The 24,737-nt window shown below is 36.7% G+C and overlaps 1 protein-coding gene across 2 annotated transcripts in view; it reads left to right on the top strand.

Moving 5' to 3' along the window:
- The window catches only part of palm3 (paralemmin 3), a 58,710-nt gene that overhangs the window by 21,030 nt on the left and 12,943 nt on the right, over window positions 1–24,737 (top strand). For both annotated transcript variants that reach the window (XM_055212718.2, XM_073870775.1), the window contains exons 2-3: window positions 17,232–17,286; window positions 19,066–19,146. In XM_055212718.2, coding sequence (XP_055068693.2) covers window positions 17,239–17,286; window positions 19,066–19,146 — 129 coding nt within the window. In that variant the 5' untranslated portion in view covers window positions 17,232–17,238. The remainder of the gene's footprint in view (window positions 1–17,231; window positions 17,287–19,065; window positions 19,147–24,737) is intronic.

The following is a 24,737-nucleotide window of genomic DNA, read 5'->3' as shown; positions in this document are numbered from 1 at the left end:
AAACAATCGGTATCGGCCTTTCTCGTGCTATTGCCGATATGCCGATGGTTTCAAATTCATCAAATATCGGCCGATTAATATCGGCGGCCGATACATCTGTGCATCACTAATTATTATAAGCTTAAAGCTCACAAAACGCACGCTGTTTCTGGACATAGTCATGTATATTTACTAAAAACAAGTGTAACACAATATCTTGTTTTGTTGTGTTATTTTTGACCCACCGTGTGTTACTTTCGTCCCTGCAGTCAGGGTCAAAAGTAACAATTCACTACTTATATTTAACTTTATATTATACTTTATATTTGTAAGTTATTGAACACAGCAAAAATATATCTCTGTCTATAACATTATCTTTTTTTTTTTAATCTGAAAAATGGTACTTTCACTCCCGCTCTCCCCTACCTAAAGAGTATACCTACCTATAGAGTAGTATTACATCCATTATATATCCAAAGAGTCTTTAGTTTTATCAGATTTATAAAAGACAGAGTAGCTGTACTAATTCTTGGGGAGCGAATCACGAGCAAGCAACACACACAAAACATTATCCCGGTATCTCTGGATAACTTATGATTTGCTACATGTTCGTGTCGTTTACATTATATGCACTTACTGATGGCCAACAAAACACAGACATTTGATGCAGTTTTACGTACCGTCTGCGACTCATTACCCGGGAATGCTGTTTTTTTTAGAGAAGACTGAACAAACTTAAATTCCCTTATTTCCCCACAAACAATAACACACTTCTTTGGTGACGTTGATTTTGTGTCAGCTCTTGGCTGGTATGTGTGTGCACTATTCCAGTTAAAGTGCCCATATAAGGACTTCCACTGTACTTCCTGCATTGAAATTGCGCATCAAAAATGAAGATTGTTATGTATGAATCTTTCAGGTTACATTTTTTTCCAAAACTTGTATGAAGTGCATTGATTCGGCACAAAAATACAGGATTTATAAGTCAGAATAACCAATCTATATAAATGACTGGATTGCGCATGACGTCACAACTGTGAAGCCACCGCGCCGCCATGTTGGTATACCCAAACATTCTATTAAATCAATGGACGCGATCAGATTTTAATGATAAAACATCACTTTACTAGTGTTCGTTTTTATATCTGAAGTTACCCTGTACATTATTACAACACAAACGTTCTAAGCATGTACATATTTACTGAAAGTTGTACATTTTAGTTTTTAATCAGTTATTATACATTCATCATCATTACAGTATCAGATTAGCAGACAGACCGCAGCATATTTAGTATTAATGAAAAACGTGCTCATTCTGAAATCTAAATAAATAATCATACTTTGTACCGTATGTGCATGCAATAATTTGCTGGTTTTATGTTATCTAAACTTACAAGTTACCAAAACTTATTTAGAGAAATAACGCTGACCGTGTAGCTGAATGTCAAACAAAACTTTATTTATTCACCTTAACGTTTTTTTATAAATCCATTTTCCTGCCCAATTAAAACATAAACATTGCAAATAACACCAGAATTAACAGTTAATTTACATACACATATCCTAAAAATAATCTTGCGTGACTGATATGCTGTAAAGCGGGTGAATTTAAAACATGATTTTGAATGGAAGTCAATGACGCCCAAGATGGCGGCTCGAACTCTGTGCTGGCTTCACCTCACGCTGTTACGTTAAGCGTTCTATGCGCAATCCAGTCATTTGGTCAGTGGTCAGAATGCATAAATTAGCTTTAACCCCCCCCCCCCCCCAACATTCAACGTATTGCAGCTTTAAATCAATAATCAGGGGAAATATTTAACAATTTTAATAATGTCCTAACTGTAGGACAAAGTTGGGACCGTACGCATCACCCGGAGACAAGATCGGATTGTTTGTTTTCTCTGAGCTGTTTTGTAAGATCACTTGCCTTTGTACCATTATGATATCAGTGTTAACAATCTGCCTCAGGGATGTCTTGCAAAACTTGTAAAAAAGAAACACACATTTCTCACACATCCCACCCACAACCCGCTGGTTTCATTGGAATGCAGTGTTTTCATTCGCTGCCGTTTGCAGTGTCACTCATTGAGACCTCAGTGCACTGTTACAACCGTGGAACTAAACGTTTCAAATTCCTCTCATAACCCCCCCAGCGTTCAAACACGCATTCATTCATGTACACTTACAAGCACGCCCATACGCAGAAAAGCAGCACTTTTGTGCTGCACTAAATTCCACAAACCTGATTTAGGTCTCTGGCCTACAGAGGATTGAAACAGGGCAGGACTGTGGAAAACAACCGCAGTGAATCAATACTCTCATAGAGGAGAGTATTAAAAAACAGCCACCACCAGCACTTACTGTAGATCTATTTTAACCAGGGGTCTGTGATAAAGTAAACTTTCTCAGTTCAGAGTGTTTATTTAAACTAGGGATGCACCGATACAACATTTCTGGGCCAATACTGATATTCGATTACTTAGAATGACATCTACGGATACTGATAGGTAGCGATAGTTTTGCTTTTACTCCTTGTTTCAAATTATTATGTTCTGAGTAGTTGCATGAGGTCTGTTTTTCGCTCTTTTTGATTGCCAGGATATAATCTGCCTTGATCATCTGCTGTTTTTTTAACAATCAGTGATGTACGCTAGTTGAAAAAATAGTTTTTATCTGCCAAATTATTTAAGGTATAATGTATAGGCAGTCGGTTGTTATCACAGAAATAAGCCCAAAACAGTGCGATCAGGACCCGACGCATTATCCCACTTATTACACAGCTATTGCCAGATTTACAACTAACCGGGTTGCCAGATTTACAAATAACCTCCAAAAATGTCAAAAACCAATTGCCATCTTTCAAAAAGCCATAACTTTATTATACTGTAACGTACTGTTCTCGAAATTGCAACGATTTTGGTCCCATATGCTACAGAAATTTACGGAAGAGGATTAGGGCCACTGGTGAAAAAAATATTTGAATTCTGACTTTATTCTCAGAATCCTGACTTTAATCTCAGATTAAAGTCAGAATTCTGAGATTAAAGTCAGAATTCTGAGATTAAAGTCAGAATTCTGAGATTAAAGTCGGAATTCTGAGATTAAAGTCAGAATTCTGAGATTAAAGTCGGAATTCTGAGATTAGAGTCAGAATTCTGAATTCTGAGATTAAAGTCAGAATTCTGAGATTAAAGTCAGAATTCTGAGATTAAAGTCAGAATTCTGAGATTAAAGTCAGAATTCTGAGAATAAAGTCAGAATTCTGAGAATAAAGTCAGAATTCTGAGAATAAAGTCAGAATTCTGAGAATAAAGTCAGAATTCAAATATTTTTTTCACCAGTGGCCCTAATCCTCTTCCGTAGAAATTTAATTGACGTGATCTCAAAATATATTTGGGAGCGTTTGTGCGCGTGCAAATGTTGTGGTGCGACCTGCTTTATTTATGAAACACTCACATATACTGTGAAATAATTAGCAAAAGTCTCATAGAGACCAATGAAACTTTACAAGAATGACTGTTGTTATATAGTAAAATGTACTTTTAAAATAATAAAAATAAGAAATGTATTTCTTTAGTGATGTAATCATCCTCAAAATATTTGTACTTGAATTCATTATTGGCAGGCAAATGTTTTCTCTTAATTACGAGATAACTCGCCAATGGTAGGGAAAGAGTTAAAAATGGGCCAATCACAAATCAAGTGCCTGGCAAATAATTAAAGAGCAAGTTTGATTATTCAAGCTTTTAATCTTGAGGATGTTGAAGTGTGATGCTCCTATAATAAAAAGTTACTTTCTAAGCCATGATAATGTAGGATGTTAAAATGCCATGGGAAAGGAAGTGCATTTTCATGGAAGTAAACATGAATTATTTTACAAAAGACATAATTATACATCATTTTTAAAAGCATCTGCTCTACACTCCTAACCCCGCGCGTCTCCTATTGTGAGTTTTCTCACATTTGTTTGCGAGTGAAAATCTCAATAGCAAGAACTCCAGCCAGGAAACATTTAACAGCACTCCAATTCTGCCCTATTGTTTAAATACAGAAAAAGTCAGTAGGTTTGTCTGTTGTAATGTTTCTTTCATTTGCATAATCGTAGGGCATTCATACACACACACACCACACTGGCACTATTGTATATAATCTCTGCCTTCTTTAGGCGGCCAGAAGAGGATTGTATTGAAAGAAATTGTAGTAAGCTTGACAACCATGATCGTCTTTTTCAAAGCCTCCACAAAGAGCTTTCCTTTTGCTGATGTAAAAGACAAGCAATTATTCAGATCTATGCTATATACTATATGCAGCTGTTATTAGGTGTCAAGTCAAATAATTCAGTCTTTGTGTTAAGGGAGGGTAAACGGATGTCATGCAGGAATGACTTTTAACAACAGTTACATACTGATGTCGTGTTGATACAGAGCCTGTCAAAGTCTGTGGAAGGCGAGCCATTTCATAGCAGAGATAAACAAGTCTGTCTTTTCTGATTCCTGCCAAATGCATTTCATTGTTAGCTGCATATTTGCATTTTGAGTTGTTTTGCAGAACTCAGTACCTTGTACCTTTGCTCTTAATAGTGAATTGCCTATAGGGTTGTGCCGATAGTATCGGCGATCGGCAGACATATCCCCAATAGCAGGCTTTCATGAAGATTGTTGGAAATGGTTATTATTATTTTCATCATAGTTTCACATTAACATGCACATTGCATGCTTTTCCTCGCATGAAAGTGTTTGTGGGCTTCACTTTGCGTGATAGAGCTTTTAGTTTTAACGCACGCGGATTCCTTCTTGCACACACCTGGACTTAAAGGATTAGTCCATTTAAAAAAACAACAACAACATTTACTCACCACCATGTCATCCAAACTGTTGATGTCTTTCTTTGTTCAGTCGAGAAGAAATTATGTTTTTTGAGGAAAACATTCCAGGATTTTTCTTATTTTAATGGACTTTAATGGACCCCAACACTTAACAGTTTTAATGCAGTTTAAAATTGCAGTTTCAAATGACTCTAAACGACCTCAAACGAGGCATAAGGGTCTTATCTAGCGAAACGATTGTAATTTTTCGCAAGAAAATAAAATGCACGTAAACCACAACTTCTCGTCTTCCTCCGGTCCTGTGACGCGCCAGCGGGACCTCACGGATAACGTATCCAAACTACGCCCCACTGTTTAGAAGTGTGGAGAAAGAGGAGCGTACCGACTTTGTTGTATTTGGAATGATACTAATTAATGTCTTTCTGTCAGTTTATTGTTTAAAATGGTCCGCAAATGTGCGTTTCATATATGTAACACTTGACCTTTCGACGTCATTAGGCAATTACATGAGGTTGCGCTGGCTCGTCACACAGAGAGAAGTTGTGGTTTAAAAGTGCGTATTTTTTATTTTTCTTGCCAAAAATGACAATCGTTTCGCTAGATAAGACCCTTATGCCTCGTTTGAGATCGTTTAGAGTTTTTGAAACTCCAATTTTAAACTGCATTAAAACGGTTAAGTGTTGGGGTCCATTAAAGTCCATTAAAATAAGAAAAATCCTGGAATGTTTTCCTCAAAAACATAATTTCTTTTCGACTGAACAAAGAAAGACATCAACAGTTTGGATGACATTGTGGTGAGTAAACTATCTGGATTTTTTTCAAGAAAATGGACTAATCCTTTAATGCGCGCGTCTTGGACTCTTGCTTTGGACCTGAAAGCGAGCGAAAATTTTTGAGCGCAATGATGCGCTCGGACTAATGGCATCAGTTTTAAGAAGGTTGCAGTCATGACATTGTTTCCCTTGATTCTTTTTTTCAATCAAGTCACTTGTCGTAAATGCGTAAAAATAACCAAATAAATAAATGAGTAAACTTGACGATCTCAAAATGGGGCATATCGCCCAACACTCATTGCCTACCTGGAAAGCATTTTAACTCTTTCACCGCCAGCGTTTTTTAAAAAAGTTGCCAGCCAGCGGCAGCGTTTTTCATCATTTTCACAAAAGTTTAATGCCTTCAAAAATAGTTCTTCTTCAAATATATAAACATACAATATACCAAATGAAAGAACAGACCCTCTGCTTTCAAAAAAAAAAAAAAAAACGTTTCATCCTACCTTTAGTAGTTCTTTTGTAATCAGCTTTTGAATATGGGTAGGTTTCTGCAAAAACACCACATTTTGTGCAAAAAGCAGAGATAATTTCATTTTTGTGACGGACTTTTCATAGAGATCCCATTCAGAGCGATCTTTAAAACAGACACGGACATGCAGCAGCTTGCCATAGGGCAATACTTCCGGGTTTAAAAAGTTGCCACCTGGTGGATAATAGCGGTATTGCGGAAAGACGGAAAATCTCATCATTGGCGGGGAAGCGGTTTCTCTTAATTGACAAGATATCTCGTCAATGGCGGGGAAAGAGTTAAAGGATCATAGCTATGCTCGTGGCAGACAAAACAAAAGGTTTTTTTTGTGCTTTGTATTTTTTATGCATATAATTTCATGTTTTTTTAAAGTCCATCTTAAAGGTGCAGTGTATACATTTAAGATGAAGTTTTGACAGAAATATAATCATATACATAACTACATCTTTCTAAAAGTGAAGCCTTATCCATCCCTTCTTAAAATGCTTCATTCAAACACACCCCCACATATCTACGTCAACACCGCTTGAACAACACCGCCCAAAAAAAGAAAGCGTAACTTTTATTTACGCTGTAGTATTGTTGGCGCCACCATGTTGTGGAGAGGCTGTGTTTTGGTAAGGGGCGTAACATTTCCGTCACACGCTTAAGGTATTCGCCCAATCACAACGCACTGGATAGCTGGCCAATCAGAGCACATCGCGCATTTCAAAACGATGAGCTTTACGCATAAAAATTGACAAATTTTAGAAAGATGGGCCATGGAGAAGCAACAATAATGTACGGCATGTGGAAAATAATATGTTTTTTGAACCATAAACTGCGTAAACACATTGGCCCTCATTTATCAAAAGTGCGTACACCAAAATTCCAGCGTACACCTGGCGTACACCCAAAACCACGGTGACTTTGAGATTTATCAATATGGACGTTGGCGTACGGTACGCTCAAATCCTACGCCTGCTCGGGAGGTGGTGTACGCACATTTTGAGTTAGTGCAGAAATGCGCAAACACTTCCTAACACCACAAAACGCACTGACAAACTAAAATATATGATATATTATGACCCACTGTAAAAAAAAAACATAATAATTACAAACTTCAGTGTTTATTTTTATGCAACATGGACTTCAATGTTTAATTTGAAAGACTTTACCAAAGCATTTGATTTGTATGCATATGTATTCCTTCAGTTGAGAGCCTGGGCGCTTTACCTGACGTTTCAGGGCAAAGCATGTTAGCGGAGCGGAGCGGAGCCTTGAGCGGTGCGGTAATATTACCATCAAAGCGCCTTTCTAAAAAGTCCGCTCGCTCAGCACCGCTCGTTGAACCCAGAACGCCCTTTGATGTAAAGTAAAAATCAAAGTTAAGATTGGACAGGAAGAAAACATTAAAAGGAAGTGCGGAGAGACTGTAAAAGTTAGCAAATATTCATCCTGGAATCTGAAGCGGCACATTGCAAGAAAGCACAAGGATGTGCTACGAAAACATGGTAATAATGCATCAAAAGGTAAGCTAGTTACATACCATTCGATGATAAATAAATAGCTACACATGAATAGGTAAAGTAAAATGTTTGTGTTTAATGGAGCCATAAATCCGATCATGATGACATGCGGACAAAATCATGGCCACGAATTATCTTTTATGCTATGGACACTTCTTTTTCTTATTTAGTCTAAAGTATGGCCATAAATATAAAATTCGTTCCCAATATTCAACAGTTTGTTCCTTGGGATTAATTATTATAATATTTCATCATTACTATTACAATTATTATTACTTCAAATTATGAATTAGCCTAGTAAAACATGTGGATGTCGTGGAAACAAATTGTTAATTTGAATTATATCCGGAGCTCCGTATGAAACTGGATCTTAGCTAACAAACAACTGTATGTAAATACAGAAAAACACACTATAAAGTTACTACATCATTTTAAAATATTATTTAAAAAAACTTAACCGAACCATTAAGCAGACATATAATTTAGATGTAGGCAACAGTAAATAATAATAATAATAATAAATAATTATTATTCTAAATATCAATTAAGCGTCATTAATAATAAAAATAATAATACAAATATTACAAAATGTCATGCAATTATTAATGTGTCTTTAATCCCGCTCTTTAAACTCCCAAATAAAACAATTTTGTTTTTTTCCACTTCCCCGGATTCTCTTCTTTGCCGTCTTCCATGTGTCAATGTCGTAAAATGAGGGCGTGGGGGAGGTGGAGACTCGAATTTATATGGGCTTGTTATACTAATGACGATCGTTTTCAGCCGCGGCATTTATGAAGGGCAGATATTGCGTACACCTGAATATCAACGGTACGCACAGTTTTATAAATCAGGCGGTGAGAGGAGTGTAAGCATAATCTTACGCCAACATATACGCCCGTTTCTACGCAAGAATGATAAATGAGGGCCACTGTATTACAGCAAATGTTTTAGCAATGTCATATGACCCCTTTAAAATGCCACTGAAACTCATCTAATCATCTTTGTAACAGACGATTGCAAAATAATGCAGATGGATTTCAAGAACGTGTCCTGTGTAAATTGAATGCCTTAACTACTTAGATATCGTCTTTGTACAGGGCAGCTCGCTAGTTTTTGAAACAGATGGCTCCAATAGCAGGAAAAACTTTCATTGCCAATTTTCTAGTTGCCATAGAAATGATGTGAAAAAGTTGATATTGTTTTTAAGTGTTTAATACCTGTAGGCTTCTGTTAATAAGCTGCCAGTTGGAAATGTCTCATTGAAATTCCCCACATGCACAAACGTGAGATACGAACATGTGGTTGGGTCAAGACTCGAAACACTCAGCAATCGCATCAGCGCAGCTTCCCGTTGGCGTTTCAACGGCGGCATTCAAGGCTAGTTGAACACAGATGCGTTTCCTTTCCCTGCGGAGCGGCTCCAGGTGCCCTGTTGACAGATTTGTGAGCATTTGTACGGCACTCAGAATTCTTGCTAGGCACCTTTACAACGTCCTAGCTGCTTTTCAATGAATTACTAGGTTAAACAAAATACCCCTAAAGTACAAAAGGCATTGCTTATAAATGATTAAACACCCGGTCATCTACTTCGAAGAGTCTTGAAGGCCTAAAGTGCAGCTTTGTCATCTACAATTACATTTTCACACCCAGCTGTTGCTGAGTGTTTGAAGTTTTAAAAGCAACGTAGTTTCTCACCACTGAAGTAAGAATATGCACAGTAACCAGACTTAGTCACATGGGACTAAAGTGATGTAAACCACAGGAAGAGCTTCGTCACTACTTGAAAATTGAGAGTACGAGAGCAGAAAGCATGCATGGCGGAGCAGGGAAGCGTGTCACACTGTGTCAGGGGTTTAAAATTAACAGTGCCTTTTACGAGGCTGCTTTCAATTTGAACTGCAGTGTTTCCCATTTATTCATTTATTTGCAGTGGCATGCCTCAAAATCAAAACTGACCGCCACAAATGGATTTTTGCACAGCATGTTTTTCCATTACCTCTCTTACATGACACGTTCTGTACGTCAGTTGGTGCACTCTGCTGCGAATCTGAAGTCTAGTTAATACTTGACATGTCCGCGTTGGTGCGCGTAGCAAAAATAATCACGGAGTGGGCGGTCGCGATTGGGTGTGCAAGATGCCATGGCTCCACTACTGAAAAAGACCAACCTGATGGCATATTAGTTACCCATTATTCACCCATTGTTCTTGGCAGATGTGACGCCACAAATAAAATGTAAGTCTATCAACACCATGGCAAAATTTAAATCATGGAATCAAACCATGGAATCCTGTCCACTTTGATGACATGAAGAATAACAACCAAGTACATTATTTATCATTTCTATTTTTGTATTCCATCCAAAAAGTCATACAGGTTGGGAACAATATGTGGGTGAATTAAAATAAAAACTTTTCCCCCATGTTCAGATTCCAGTTATTAGTGTTTCGTAAGACACGGGGGTTTATTATTCAAGTATTGCTACCACCATGAATAGTATCTGTTTATTTTTTTAGTTTCTTTTCTCTAAGACATAAAGCAAAAAGAGTGATGGCGAGAGAGGGAATTTCAGGGAAAAGACACAAAGCTAGTGCTGACTCGCTCTCTCCGCAGTGATTACTTGTGTTTCCTCAGGGTTTAGCTGCAGTTCAAAATGAATGAATGTTACTCGGAGGATGAATCGTTAAGATTAAGTACCGTAAAGCTATGATGACAGAGCCGTTATGTTGTTATATGCTATATTAGCAGATTTACTTTATGTTAGAAACTGTAAGTATATTGCTGGCATGTGTGTTTCTGTATGTGTGGGCATGTACAGTGTCTGAAAGTGAAAAAGCTTTTCATCTAAATTCTCATGATCCCCATCCCCCTGAGTATCCAATTATCTCCTACGGTTATAACCAGGATATGTCAGTCAGGCAGATAAATAATATACATTCACAACTGCCTCTGCACACAAATTGAACTAAAACCAATTCATCCATCTGCTCAACACTATATAGACGGTTTCAGAAGCAACAACGTAAACAAACGTTTTTGTGGACCAAACCCAACTTCACGTAGACTTTCACGTAGAATCAATAACAACAGAGTTTTTTTACAGTAGTTTATTTCTGATATTGCAGTCGTTCATATATCTAACACGTATCAACTATTACACTAAGCTAATGTTATTTATTGTAAAATTAACCTACAGTATACAATGTTAGCTACAGGTCCTTGAATTCTTGCCTGGCTGCCAAACCTCTCTGCACAGTTGCTATTTATGCTCATCGTCTCCCCTCATCTTTAGCAAACAAAACGTTCGATATTTGTTTCAGAGATCTGTTTAACACTAGTCTGCCTTCATCCAGAAACAGCTCAAAAATCACAACAGCAGCGTTTAAAACCCTTAAGAGACATTATAAAGATAATTATAACGATAAATATATTAGTGACCACATCATAACAATAAATTCATGCTAATTCACTCGCGCAAAGCACTTGCCTTTAATGGCATTAACTAATACTAGATATTTCTTGTAATTAAAAACTTGTTTGCAAATGTTTACATGTCACTGAATATGTAAATATGCTGTTCTTGTTGCTGTTACACAGCAAATGTCCTCAACACGCTGCATTTCTCGTAACTAAACTAAACTAGTGAAACTAGTAGTTTGTGTAATCTAATCTTACCTTTTGGCGTAGTCAGTGTGGTAGAAAAAAGCATTAAGTTATGAATTTCACAGCAACTGCATCAACGCGGTAATTTTATGTTATAGACCTCAGCAGCTTCTACACTGCATTTCAAGTGCACTTGCACTTAAAGTTCAAATAGATTTGATTTGCTGTCAATGGTTTATCGTTCATCTGGTGGGACAAAATCGCTCAGAAAGTGATCCCAACTATATTGTTCATTGTATCTTTATCGTTATAGTTGTGGCGTGAGCTATTATCTTTAATATAAAAAGGTTTTCAAAACTGTATCATTATAGTTATAATGTAAACAGCCCTTTACAGGCACTGTCGTAATGTTTCTGTCTTCATCACGGCACCGGATAATGAAATACGATCTGTTGCGCTTAATTTCCTCCAATGTTGTCTTGACAGGTGCTTCCTCATATGTTTCACTTTAGGAAACCATAACCAGCGAACTACAATGAGACGGACAATTTAATATAGCCTAACTCTAATACTTGTTAAAATACGTAATTCTCATTAAGAATCAACATTCATAGCTAAAAATCTCTAGCTACTGTATTAACAGTCTGCTTTCAGTTGCCAACTCTCTATCAAAATGATTAAAGTGACCAAAGTTATCACGGTTATCAATATTATCATGGTTTCAAAAAGAACTGATACGCACACTGAAAACATTTGAGCAAGTTTTATTTTTAAAAATCACAATTTAATATTTCATGTCCCTGAAATAATTTTTGTGGTAAAAAAAATAAATGAATCTGTCTAATAAGTTTACCGTGAATGAATACAATACATTATCCCTTAAATGCCTTCTTGTGCAAAAAACTATGTTGCATGTGCGCGCCTGCGTCAAACTGATTCTGGCTGGACAGGATTTACAGCGAGTTTTCAAAATCATGGTAATCAAACACAGTTATAATGATAATTTAATTTTAAACAATAATACTAACATTTTATCGTGGTTAATCCTGAAACCGGTAATCGTCCCATCCCTAATCTCCAGTTGCTATGAGATTATTGGAGAATTGCAGCGCCGTTCCACAATCTAGCAGCCAACGCTATTTTTTGTGTCTATGCTCTATACCGCCACAGTGCGATTGTGCCGTTGTGATTTATTGTTCTGCGTTATGTCGTTTCCCGCCACCTTGTCCGATATATACTTTGCAAAAAGCGTGGGAATTGTCGATGCTGCATTCCAATAAGAAATTAAATTCCTCCATCCAACTGTTGTTAAACTTGCAGCTATATTTCGTTTTTTGCCATAGCACCAACTGAGCTTTTTTAACTCTTTCCCTGCCATTGACGAGATAACTCGTCAATTACGAGAAAACGCTTCCCTGCCAATGGCGAGAATTTTCTGCTTTCCGCAAAACCACTATTATCCACCAGGTGGCACACATCCGCAACTTATACAACCTGAAGATAGCGCCTCACGTGAAAGAGAAAGAACTCTGTGTATGTTTTAAAGATCGCTCTGCATCTGATCTCTATCAAAAGTCCTTCACAAAAATGGAATTATCTCAGCTTTTTGCTCAAAATTGGGTGTTTTTGAAGAAACCTATATTTGAGAGGTGAAAAAAGAGAACTAATGAAGGTAGGATTAAACTTTTTAGTTTTTTTGTTTTGAAAGCAGAGGATCTGTTCTTTCATTTGATATTGTTTGTTTATATAGTTAAAGAAGAACATTTTCTGGAAGGCATTAAACTTTTGTGAAAATCATGAAAAATGTTGGCGCTGGCGGAGAAAGAGTTAATGCAAATTTGATTCTTTTACCTGCGCAGATATCAACAGGGCAACCGAGTTGTAGGTTGCCAGGTTAAGGTCAAAAATAATTTCAAAATTGTATGATTTGTTTATTGTGTGAATAAGATGCGTTTCATACAAGATCTGGCAACTGTACAATCTTGGAATAATATATTGATGTAATTATTCATATAACGAGGTAGGGCCATTCAAATTACGGGATTTTTCTGGGAGAAATAACAAAACAGGCGGGGCAGGAGATAGGTGTAAAATAAGGGAGACTGTTGACAGGTATTACCGATTGTGAACTCCTTAATATAGTGTAATGATTTTGATTGGCAGCAAAGGGTGGTGATTATTTTTTCGAAATAAAAGTCATTGTTAAAAAACATAATCTGTGAACTACTCTTGGAAAGACAAAATGTATATTGAACATTAATGACAGAGAGAGTGAACGTGAATGTGGGAATAGCCAAAAAAATGTACGAATTCATATGAAATATGATGGATACGATGCAGAATAAACAAGAAATTGGATTGGCGAATTGTTTATCGCCTCCGTCTTTTATTGTCTTTTCTTATTTTTTATGCCTGACGGATACGCAGAGCTTCACATTTTAATTAGCACCAAACTTTCTGCCGCAAGCTGACGAAAGTGAATCATCAAAGGCTCGTTTTTGTTTATTCGTCTATGCTATTTTAGGCAAAGTTCATCTCCAGAACTGTCATTCCCCTCGCGGCCGTTTGGAAGTTACCCATTAGCCTTGGGGAAAAAGATGAGTAAATGTTTTCAATCTCTCTTTCTCCTCGTCAAACACATGAGCGACACCAGAAGGTTCTTTGTCACGGCCTCATTTGACATAGCGTATTATGCTTTGTTTTTCCCTGCGATGGAAACCCGGGGCTCTCAAAAAACTGTGACAAAACAAGCTTGGGCGCTGCTATTTAGAAAGAAATGCGAAGAGCAGGCAAAATTCACTTTAATCTTCCAGTATTTCCTAGTCCTGCTGTGTTTATTGGCATTAACTCAAACAAAAGAGGGTTTATACTGTTTAGCCTCTGTACTTCCACGTATTTATTATACACACCCATATTATTTCCCACCCCAAAAACCACACTCCCTCCTGCAGGGGCCAGGCAGTCCAGGTACGAACATTAGCAAGGATCAAACATCTCTGTTTTATGTGCACGCATGCACGCAGTCTAATGGGACCCAAAGGGGCTTCGGTTCACGCAAGCTTCTGTTCTCACAGCCGAAAGTGAATTTCGTGCATTTTTGTGAGCTGTGTTTTCCTGTTATCGCCTCAGGCTGTGCATGACAGCCGTGAGAATGATGAAATGTCTTCCTGAAAATGAACGGTATTCTCTGGCCACAATGAATTAGCCTGGCAGTTAATGCACAAAACACATAAAGCTTTGGGTTCTCAGATGAATGTTGTGAATTTGAGTTTGACTCATGTCACCGATCCGGTTTCTCTCTTCTCATAAGCACAGTAAACCTGCTCTCTCTGTCTTATCAATGAAATTGGCAAATCACATTAAACCTTGACATTACATTTAAACAAGGTGTAAATAATAATATTTCGAAACAAAAGCCACAAGACATTATACGTCGTATAACCATGAAATGAGTATAATAAAATCATTTATTACCCTTTTAGAAGTAATATCCAATAATATGGCTCATAAACCTGATAACTTTTTGATAATATGTGCATGATACAAGAAATGGTCTGATTATTATGTACAATAAAATCTACTCATAGAAATTACTGCTTAACTTGTTCTCAGAAGTTCTTTCAACTAGCAGTCCCACTCCCTAACATCTACATTGTTATGTAATATGTTTAATGTATGCACTTTTAAGAAAATGTGTGCATTTTTTTCTTATAGTGAACATTTTGTCATTTAATCATTTGAACCCCCAGTTTTTTTCTTTGTTTGCCAGACATATTCAGTGCACATTTTCTATGTCTGTTGTTTAGGCAGTTTTAGGATGTTTAGTTTTGAATAATGTGTAAACAGGAACAACAGCGATTTCCAAAACAAGAAGTAGAGGAGAAAATGTCTTCAAGACTCTTAAAATATGTTTGACGTAAGTTGAGTTGAGTTATTTATTAAACATGCTTGAAGGGTTTCTGGATATTATGGGAGTGGATGGTGATCGAGGTGGTCACAATTCACTTTAGTAGTAATCAGAAAACCCCAAACAACACTTTGGAAAAATATTTTAGGGTCTATAAGGTTTAGGTTTTGAAGAACAACGAAAGACATTGGGGGTTCAAATGACACAAAGTTGAGTAAATAATGACAAAGTTAAAATTTTGGGTGAGCTATCCCTTTAAAATCTCCAAAAATGCTTTATAGACTTCCATTGTAATTGCACATTATAAAAATGATTGTTGCAAATTGATTGTATATCATCTGACAGCAATATACATACAGATCGAAAGCTGCTAACAAATAAGCTAAAGGATTAGTTCATTTTCTTAAAAAAAAATCCAACAATAATTTACTCACCACCATGTCATCCAAAATGTTGATGTCTTTCTTTGTTCAGTCGAGAAGAAAATGTTTTTTGAGGAAAACATTCTAGGATTTTTCTCATTTTAATGGAACCCAACACTTAACAGTTAACACTTAAAGGAATAGTCTACTCATTTTCAATATTGCGGTATGTTGTTGCTTTGGCTGGGAATTGTTGATACATCCCTCTATCATCTGTGTGCGTGCACGTAAGCGCTGGAGCGACGCTTCGATAGCATTTAGCTTAGCCCCATTCATTCAATGGTACCATTTAGAGATAAAGTTAGAAGTGACCAAACACATCAACGTTTTTCCTATTTAAGACGAGTAGTTATACGAGCAAGTTTGGTGGTACAAAATAAAACGTAGCGCTTTTCTAAGCGGATTTAAAAGAAGAACTATATTTTATGGCGTAATAGCACTTTTGGGAGTACTTCGACTCGGCGCAGTAACACCCTCCCTCTCCCATTATGAGAGGGAGAAGGGGAGCGGACTTTTCAGGCGAGTCGAAGTACTCCCAAAAGTGCTATTACGCCATAAAATATAGTTCCTCTTTTAAATCCGCTTAGAAAAGCGCTACGTTTTATTTTGTACCACCAAACTTGCTGGTATAACTACTATAATATTGAAAATGAGTAGACTATTCCTTTAACTGTTTTTTTAACGGAGTTTTAAAAGACCCTAAACTATCCCAAACGAGGCATAAAGGTCTTATCTTGTGAAACGATTATCATTTTTGACAAGAAAATAAAAAATATGCACTTTTAAACCACAATTTCTCGTAATACGTCATCACGTCAAGAGGTCACGGAGGACAAATGTGGAACTATGCCCCAGTGTTTACAAGTGTGGAGAAAGAGAACCGCTCGGATGTTGTTTTATGTCGAATGATACTAATTAATGTCTTTGTGTGAGTTTACTGTTTTAAATGGTCCGCAAATGTGCATTTCATATATGTAACACGTGACCTTTCCACAGCATTATGTAAATACGTGAGGTCGCGCTGGCTCGTCACACACCTGGAGGAAGAAGTTGTGATTTAAAGTGCATATTTTTTATTTTTCTTTGAAATTCTGTTAAAAAAAACCTGTGAAGTGTTGGTGTCCATTAAAGTCCATTAAAATGAGAAAAATCCTGGAATGTTTTCCTCAAAAAAAAAAAATTTCTTCTCGACTGAACAAAGAAAGACATCAACATTTTGGATGACATGGTGGTGAGTAAATTATCTGGATTTTTTTTAAGAAAATGGACTAATCCTTTAACTTGTGTTGGTCCCCGGACATTTTTTAACAGAATATTTAAGGGATTTATCACAAAAAGTTTGTGTTTGCATAATATATGTGTGTAATTTGTATATGTGTGCGTGTGTATTTGTGCATGTGTATGTATGTATGCATGCACTATGTATATATGTATGGTCTATGTATTTATTTTATATTTTTAGATATTTTATATTATATACAAATAAAACAAATGCATTTTTAAATAAAACATTTATTAAATGTATGCATATATGTGTATGTGTGTGTGTATATATATACACATAAATTATGCAAACACAAACTTTTATTGGTATGTGATTAATCGCGAGTGTCTTGAGAGCCCTAAAATAGACCAAATAATCAAAATGTAATAAACTAAACTAAACTCTTGTCTCTTATGTTTTAGGTCCAGGATGGAACATGAAGCAGAGAAATACCAGCAGCGAGTCCAAGCCATAGCGGTACGGAAAGCCCAAGCCAATTTCATTCATCATTAGATGCCGAGGCAGACAAACTTGCTAATAGTGTACATTGGATTACCTCACCATACAAACCACTGCATCGCTTAAGCTCTGCAAACAGTATTATGTTTGAAAACAGACATACACATCCATCACAGCAGCGTATAGTGTTATACATTCTGCACACATCCAATGGTTATAGATTGTAATACTAATAAAAAAGTGTGATAACTAAAAGACTGTTAGATATTACATATACATGTCACAAACACAGACGTGGGCATGGAAACGGTTGTTAGTCGTGATCTCAAACCTTCTGTGGTCTCTAAATTATTAAGACTAGTGGAGTCTGTCCAGGTCAGGTAAAACTACACCAGACAACAGTAAAAATGCATCTTTACCTACTGTCTGACATATTAAGTCATATGCTAGGCTTTTAATGTGTGAAGGCTGAGCATGCATCATCATTTAAACATTTACAAAGCGACATGTAATAGACAGGATGGTTAAAGAATAATGTACAGTATGTTAAAAACACAATCCAGGCTTGACACTGTGCACCTATCAACCCAACTAGGCTAACTACAAACCCATAGTCAGGCTATGAGTTATCCACTTTTAGTCGAAATAAACTTGAATATGGTTGTATGTTGATTTTTGTGAACTTGCGATGATATTTCATCATGTAAGCAAAGTCAACAATGATTACAAGGTGTGTGGTTTTATTTATTTATATATTTTATTTATTTTTAGACTTTGGTTAGACGTCTATTAAAAGAGACAGTGAGCGCTTTTAGTTCAAATAGATCTGATTCCTGTGAACACAGTCTGAGACAATAGTATCTTTAGCCGCAATAGCGCTACAATGTGCTAACAATCACATTTAGGAAAGCTTTTGGGTAAAATGAACCAGTCAGCCAGAGGCCATGGGCAGGGCTTCATCAGTGTGATGCCATATTAACAAGAGAATCAAAACAGCATGTCTAATGAGACTGCTCTGGTTTAATGGGGATTAAAATTGTAGGGTTGTTGTGTTCCCTACTGAAAGATCCAGCTAAGACCAGCATACGCTGGTAGCTGGTTTTAGCTGGTTTAATGTGGTTTACGCTGGTCCTCCCAGCCTGACAAAGCTGGTCATGCTGGTGGGCAAGCTGGTCTTCCAGCCTGACCAGCTAAGTCCAGCTAGACCAGCTTAAAAACTGACCAAAACACAGCTAGACCAGCTTGCTACACCAGCAAAACCAGCTTCCTACACCAGCAAAACCAGCTAAAACCAAGCTGGAGACCAGCTAAAACCAGCTCACCAGCTTATGCTGGTCTTAGCTGGATTTTTCAGTAGAGTTCACAAACTGCCAACACACATTTATGTCCAAACTTGTAAAAGAGGATTTTGCACAATGTGTGCCCTTTAATTTACGCAATTTATCCAAACTGCCTTGTGGTGCATTCAACCTATACAGTTCCTTTATCATTATTCTTGTGTCCTGGGATCAAACCCATGAACCTTTGCAGTGCTAATTTAACTTTTTTACCAATTGTGCTTCAGGAATATTTAAATGCTATAAACTATAGGAACACAGTTTTCACACTTGAATTACTCCTATAGTTTAAAAAGCTGTGAGTGTCAGTTCTTCATTGGAAAAAAGCTGAAAAAGTGCTTACAATTACAGAGGGCCTTCGAGAATGCAGCATCAGTATTACCATAATGCTGTCAGTACAGGAAGGGACATGTAAGCTTGTACACATCACATTTTAATAAGCTAACATCTCTGCTTTCAGGAGAAACGGCGTCTACAGGAGGAGCAAGAGCGTGCCAGAAGAGAAATGGAGGATGAAAAACTAAGACTTCAACAGCTTAAGGTGTGACCTCTCTCTATACACATAAACAAACATGCGTGACCTGTAACCTCGTTCTGTAACCAGACACGTCATGTCACGCTTGGCTGGAGGAAATTCACAAATTTATCTGCATGTGCACAAACACACAGACACATGTTTGTGTCACTATATGTGACCCTGTCTGTGAAGTCTCATGATGAGATCAAGAGGATCAAAAGGATCATTATTTTCAATCTTTAACATGGCCTTATTCAGTCAATATTAAAGATATCAAGATTATATTTTAACAGAATGTTCTTTACATATATATCACTAAAAAAAGATCAAAAAGCTGCCACTGGGGCCCTTTCAAAAAGTTCACCTTTGTATCTAACGACGCTTTCCCATTGCTGAGTACATCACCGGTTGGGTCGGGTCAACTTAATTTTTGGGGGCTTTTCCACTGGGTGCAGTACGTAGACACTGCAAAAAATGACTTTCTTACCTAATATTTTTGTCTTGTTTTCAGTAGAAATATCTAAAAATTCTTTAATTAAGATGCTTAAGAGCAAAATGACCTAAGAAAATAAGTCTAGTTTATACACAAAAAAATATACAATTTAAAAAGTAAATTTAAACAAAACAAGCAAAAATATCTGCCTATGGGGTGAGAAAAAAATCTAAGCAAATTTTAATTTAAGCAAAATTTTCTCACCTCATTTGCAGGTAAGTTTGCTCGTTTTAAGCACAAAATACTTTTTAGTACCACCTCGGTTGAAGTTCCAAACGAGCTGAGCTGATACCAAAACGTTATGCGAAAACACTGTAGATCGCTGATTGGTCTGAGAGAATCGTCACTACCAGCTTCATGCTAAACACAAGAAGAAAGCTTTACCTTCATGGTTGCACTGTCTCGAGCAAACCTGTTGTCATCTATGCTTTGTTGTAAGTTCCCAATCTCCCATACCTGTGTTTCCAGACTTCACAACCGAACCTCCGCGTGCGCGGCTGCAACTGGCTCAGCAAAGCTCGTCAACTTACGCCACTGGTGTTTGTACAAAAACTCATGTGAGACAGAGGTAGTGATAAATGCGATGTGCAAAATATTTTTGTGGTAATCCATTTAGATTTTGTGCCGGACTGAGAAATAAATGAATGTATGGGAACGTACAACAATGCTCTCACTTGTATGATATCACAGCAGTAGGCAGCGCAAATATAATGACAGGCATATAAACGGTTTCAGCAGTAACAACATAAACAAGTGCCTTTCGTGGTCATCACGTAACTTCCGGTAAACTCCGCTATGAATAAATAACAACAAAGTCCTTTTAAAATAGTTTATTTATATAACAAGCAAAATAAACAACACGTAGATTACCTAGGAAACCAAAACATTTGTTATTTTCAACGAGGTATCCCTACTGAAAAATCCAGCTAAGACCAGCATAAGCTGGTGAGCTGGTTTTAGCTGGTCTCCAGCTTGGTTTTAGCTGGTTTTGCTGGTGTCGGAAGCTGGTTTTGCTGGTGTAGCAAGCTGGTCTAGCTGTGTTTTGGTCAGTTTTTAAGCTGGTCTAGCTGGACTTAGCTGGTCAGGCTGGAAGACCAGCTGGCCCACCAGCATGACCAGCTTTGTCTGGCTGGGAGGACCAGCGTAAACCATCTTAAACCAGCTAAAACCAGCTACCAGTTTATGCTGGTCTTAGCTGGATTTTTCAGTAGGGATTTGTTTAAGAGTTCAGTTTAGCAACTAGTCAGAATGCACATGCGTGGTTTCTTGAGAGAGAAATCACGGATAATTAGCAAACTCCGGACGCTGAGGAAAATCATTGACAGTGTGAATTGAGGGTCAATGACATGATGTTGTCTGTATCGTTCAATTAAATGTAAATTGTTAAAATTTCAAAATAAATTTGCAGATTACTTGCATACTCTTTTTTTTTTTTTTTTGAGGACCGAGTCTAACATTTCTGATTTTATTATATTTTGAAAGAATATTTTGGGGATAATTGCAAAAATGTTAATGTAGTGTACTGTGTCAATTGGTGTAACTAGTATGTTTTTTAAATGAAAATATAAATATATTTATAAAAAATGTGGAATAAAATACAATCATCTAGTTTAGTGTAATATGATTTTTAACATAATTTGTCAAAGATTATTTATTTATATATTTTTATTTCAGGACAAATATTACAAAAACGCATACAAATGTTCATTAAGAAATAACTAATAAAATTATATTTTTAAATGATTTTTTATGATTACGCTTACATGCCATCAAGGTGTATAAAATATATTTAATATTTCAAAATCTTTGGCACAATTGGCAGTTACACCATTTGACATTTTCAGGTCCATTCAGTCTTAACTTTCATAAAAATGGTGCAAATGTAATTTTTTATTACATAAAATTAACATAAATACAATATGTGCATTGAAATAAACCTCATGCGTGCTTTTAAAACAAGTTTTTTTAAAAGATTTTTGAATTTCTCATCTTGCCAAACCATTTTTGTCACTGACCCATAAACCAAAAATCAAATGATCCCGGACAAATTCCAGACTCATTTGCCATGTCTCTTGAAAAAGGCCTTAAGTGAGGACATTCAATGATCACAAATATAGATAAACTTGTAAACATAAACACAGAGGAGATGAAGGACACATCACAGTCACCAGAACCTCATGCATAATGCCAAACATAAATAATAGATTTAATATTGAGTGTACACAAACATACACACCCTGCTTAAGTATGACTTGGAAATGTGGGTAGTCTCTCTCTCTCTCTCTCTCTCTCTCTCTCTCTCTCTCTCTCTCTCTCTCTCTCCATTGTTTCCACAATAATTCCAGATTGGCGTTTCCCTCTTCCTATTCCTTTGTGTTCCTACAGTCGGTTCCAAATTCTTATGTGTGTGCGTTTGTATATATGTGCACGTTTACGGATGTTTCTTCAACTACAACTACTTTTGGCTTTGTGGAAAATAAAGCACTTTTGACATTGGAGATGTACAGTAAAGGTGGACACACACGCATGCACGCACACACAGTCATCTTTACAAAAGGTCTCTGTCATTTCCACAACACTTAAGCATGCTTTTTTTCTTATACTGCCGTCTCCTTGGTAACAAAGTACATTAACTTTGAATAACTTTGACGGGTAAAATTGTTAGATGCAAATGAAATGACAGCTGGGAACAGTTATAATTTGTGTAGAATAAATATTCAAATGGTTTATAATTATATACATCTTTGTTGGAATTATCATATCCTGCATTTAAAATTGCATATTGTGACAGTGCTGTTGTACATACTAAATCGGATTAAGTGCCTACTTACCGATCGTTCAAACAGTATACTGTACTATTAATTATGCATACTCATTTTCACCCACTTTAAAGTTTGGAATAAGGTGATTTTTTTATATATGGATAGTTGTTATCATAAGCAAAAAAAAAATGATAGCAGGTGAAAAATATATATACAAGTGCTCTTGAGGAAAGCCCTTATGTTAAGCAGCCCAATATGCTTGTTGGAATAAGTTGTGTCTCAGTGATACATACTGTAATCATGATGTAATCATGCATGTAGATACAATAAATAGGCAGGTTTATTGTGCAATCTTAAGATAGACCGCTATAGCACCAACATAACTTACATTCTTTCACGACCGCAACATGCGGTTTCAGTTTTCCTAGTACACTTCCTGTGAAAGATAGATAAACTTTTCTGCATTTCCTTTTTGATCCATGTGTGCCTCTGAACAATGAGAGATAGCCTTGATTTATGACTGCTTAAGAGATAAAACACTTCTGAAGTGTCATGATAGATAGATGCTTATAGAAACGTGTTCATACTCGTTTCTGAGGTTTGTTCTTGAAGGTTACATTAAAGACACAGCTTGTGAGAATCGTGTGTTGAACATAGAAAACACACTTTTAAATAAGAGAGAATTCATTTTGTCAGGAATGTTAAAGTTTAAATAAGAAAAGTAGATACAGCAAACACGCGCTCTAAAAAACTGAACAAGCCTGTGGTTTAAATTAACCTAGAGAATTTCCATATCTGAACCAACCGTTTTGCATTTTAGGTCAAAACAACCCAGCATATGTTAGTTTAAACCCAGCTGTTGAGTTTGTCCTTATTTTCCTAACCATGGGTAAAACACAACCTAAAATTTATTTATAGGTTAATTCATATTAAAGTTCACCCCAAAAAAAAAATTCCAAAAATGAAAACCAAAATAATCAGAAGGCCCACTGAGGGCTGGGATAAACGATTATTATTTTTATGATTAATCTAGCGATTATTTTTCAATGCATCGATTAATCCAGTGGTTCCCAAACTTTTTCAGCGTCCGGCCCCCCTTGTGTACGGTGCATTCCTTCGCGGCCCCCCAAAGAAAATTTGTGACAAAAACTGTTCTAAAACTCAACATTTTAATTAAAAAAAAAACATTAAATTATACAAAAAAGTAGTGATTTTGGTTAATTCATGATAAATTAATGTATTTCATTAAATGTCATAAAACTGGGGCCCCCTTGGCACCATCTCGCCCCAGTTTGAAAACCACTGGATTAATCTAACGATTCATTTTATCAGTCCGATTCGATTCTCGATTATCTACCTATTAATTAACTAATAGCAATTTTTATATGTTGATTTACATATCTGAAGTCTTCTGGCAACAGTGTGTTTTTAAATATTTCATTGCTTTCTGTTAAATTGCTCATGACTGTTTAAAACACACTTGGCATCACATTCATGATTTTATGGTAAAATTACACATTTTCGCGTCAATACACAAGCATTTAAACCATAAACAAAGCACTTTAATTGAGCGTGAGCAGCGCAGCAAAAATAGAACCGCGCAGAAACGATCGCAGCACTGCTGCTACAGTGCCGCAAGCTCGCGCTGCTCATGGGCGCTGAAAAAAAACACAAGCCGCTTAAGCACTGCTCACACAGGGGCCACTCGCGTTGCTACTACTCTACGGCGCCGCCTTTTTGGATCTGACGAATCGACACGCATATTTTGCATCAACGTATTTTTTGCGTTGATGTCATCGATGACGTTGACGCATTGTCCCAGCCGTAGCCCATTGACATACATAGTAGGTCCTACTATGGATGTCAGTGGGGCTTCTGATTGGTTTGTTTACAAACATTCCTCAAAATTTGTGTTCCTCATAATAACAAAGAAATTTATACAGATTTGTAACAAGATGAGAGTAAATGATGACAGAATTTTCATTTTTGGGTGAACTATTCCTTTAAGAGCAATGAGACAAAATGTCATGCAAAAGAGCGACAACTATAATTATTCACACAGAGTGCACTTCAAATTATTGAATAAAGTTTGCACGAATGATATTGAAACTCCAGTCATTTACATACACCGAAATTATAACTCAGCGGCACTCACGGCATCATAAACGAAACACTGAAGTAGACCGAATGCAAATTCAGCCACTTTCAAATTCAGCACTCAATATTACAAATATTCTCGAACCATCGCTTAACCAACGCTTAAAGAACTAAGTCTGACCTTAATAACTTCAGAGGAATTTGTGTAAACATCATTTGAGGTAAAATCCTCCACAGCATCCTGAGCACAAGACTCCTCCCTT

Source organism: Misgurnus anguillicaudatus, chromosome 8, assembly GCF_027580225.2.
Source record: "Misgurnus anguillicaudatus chromosome 8, ASM2758022v2, whole genome shotgun sequence".
Lineage (NCBI taxonomy): Eukaryota > Metazoa > Chordata > Actinopteri > Cypriniformes > Cobitidae > Misgurnus > Misgurnus anguillicaudatus.
Note: the sequence above shows the minus strand (reverse complement) of the source record. Positions and strands in the feature narration are given on the sequence as shown.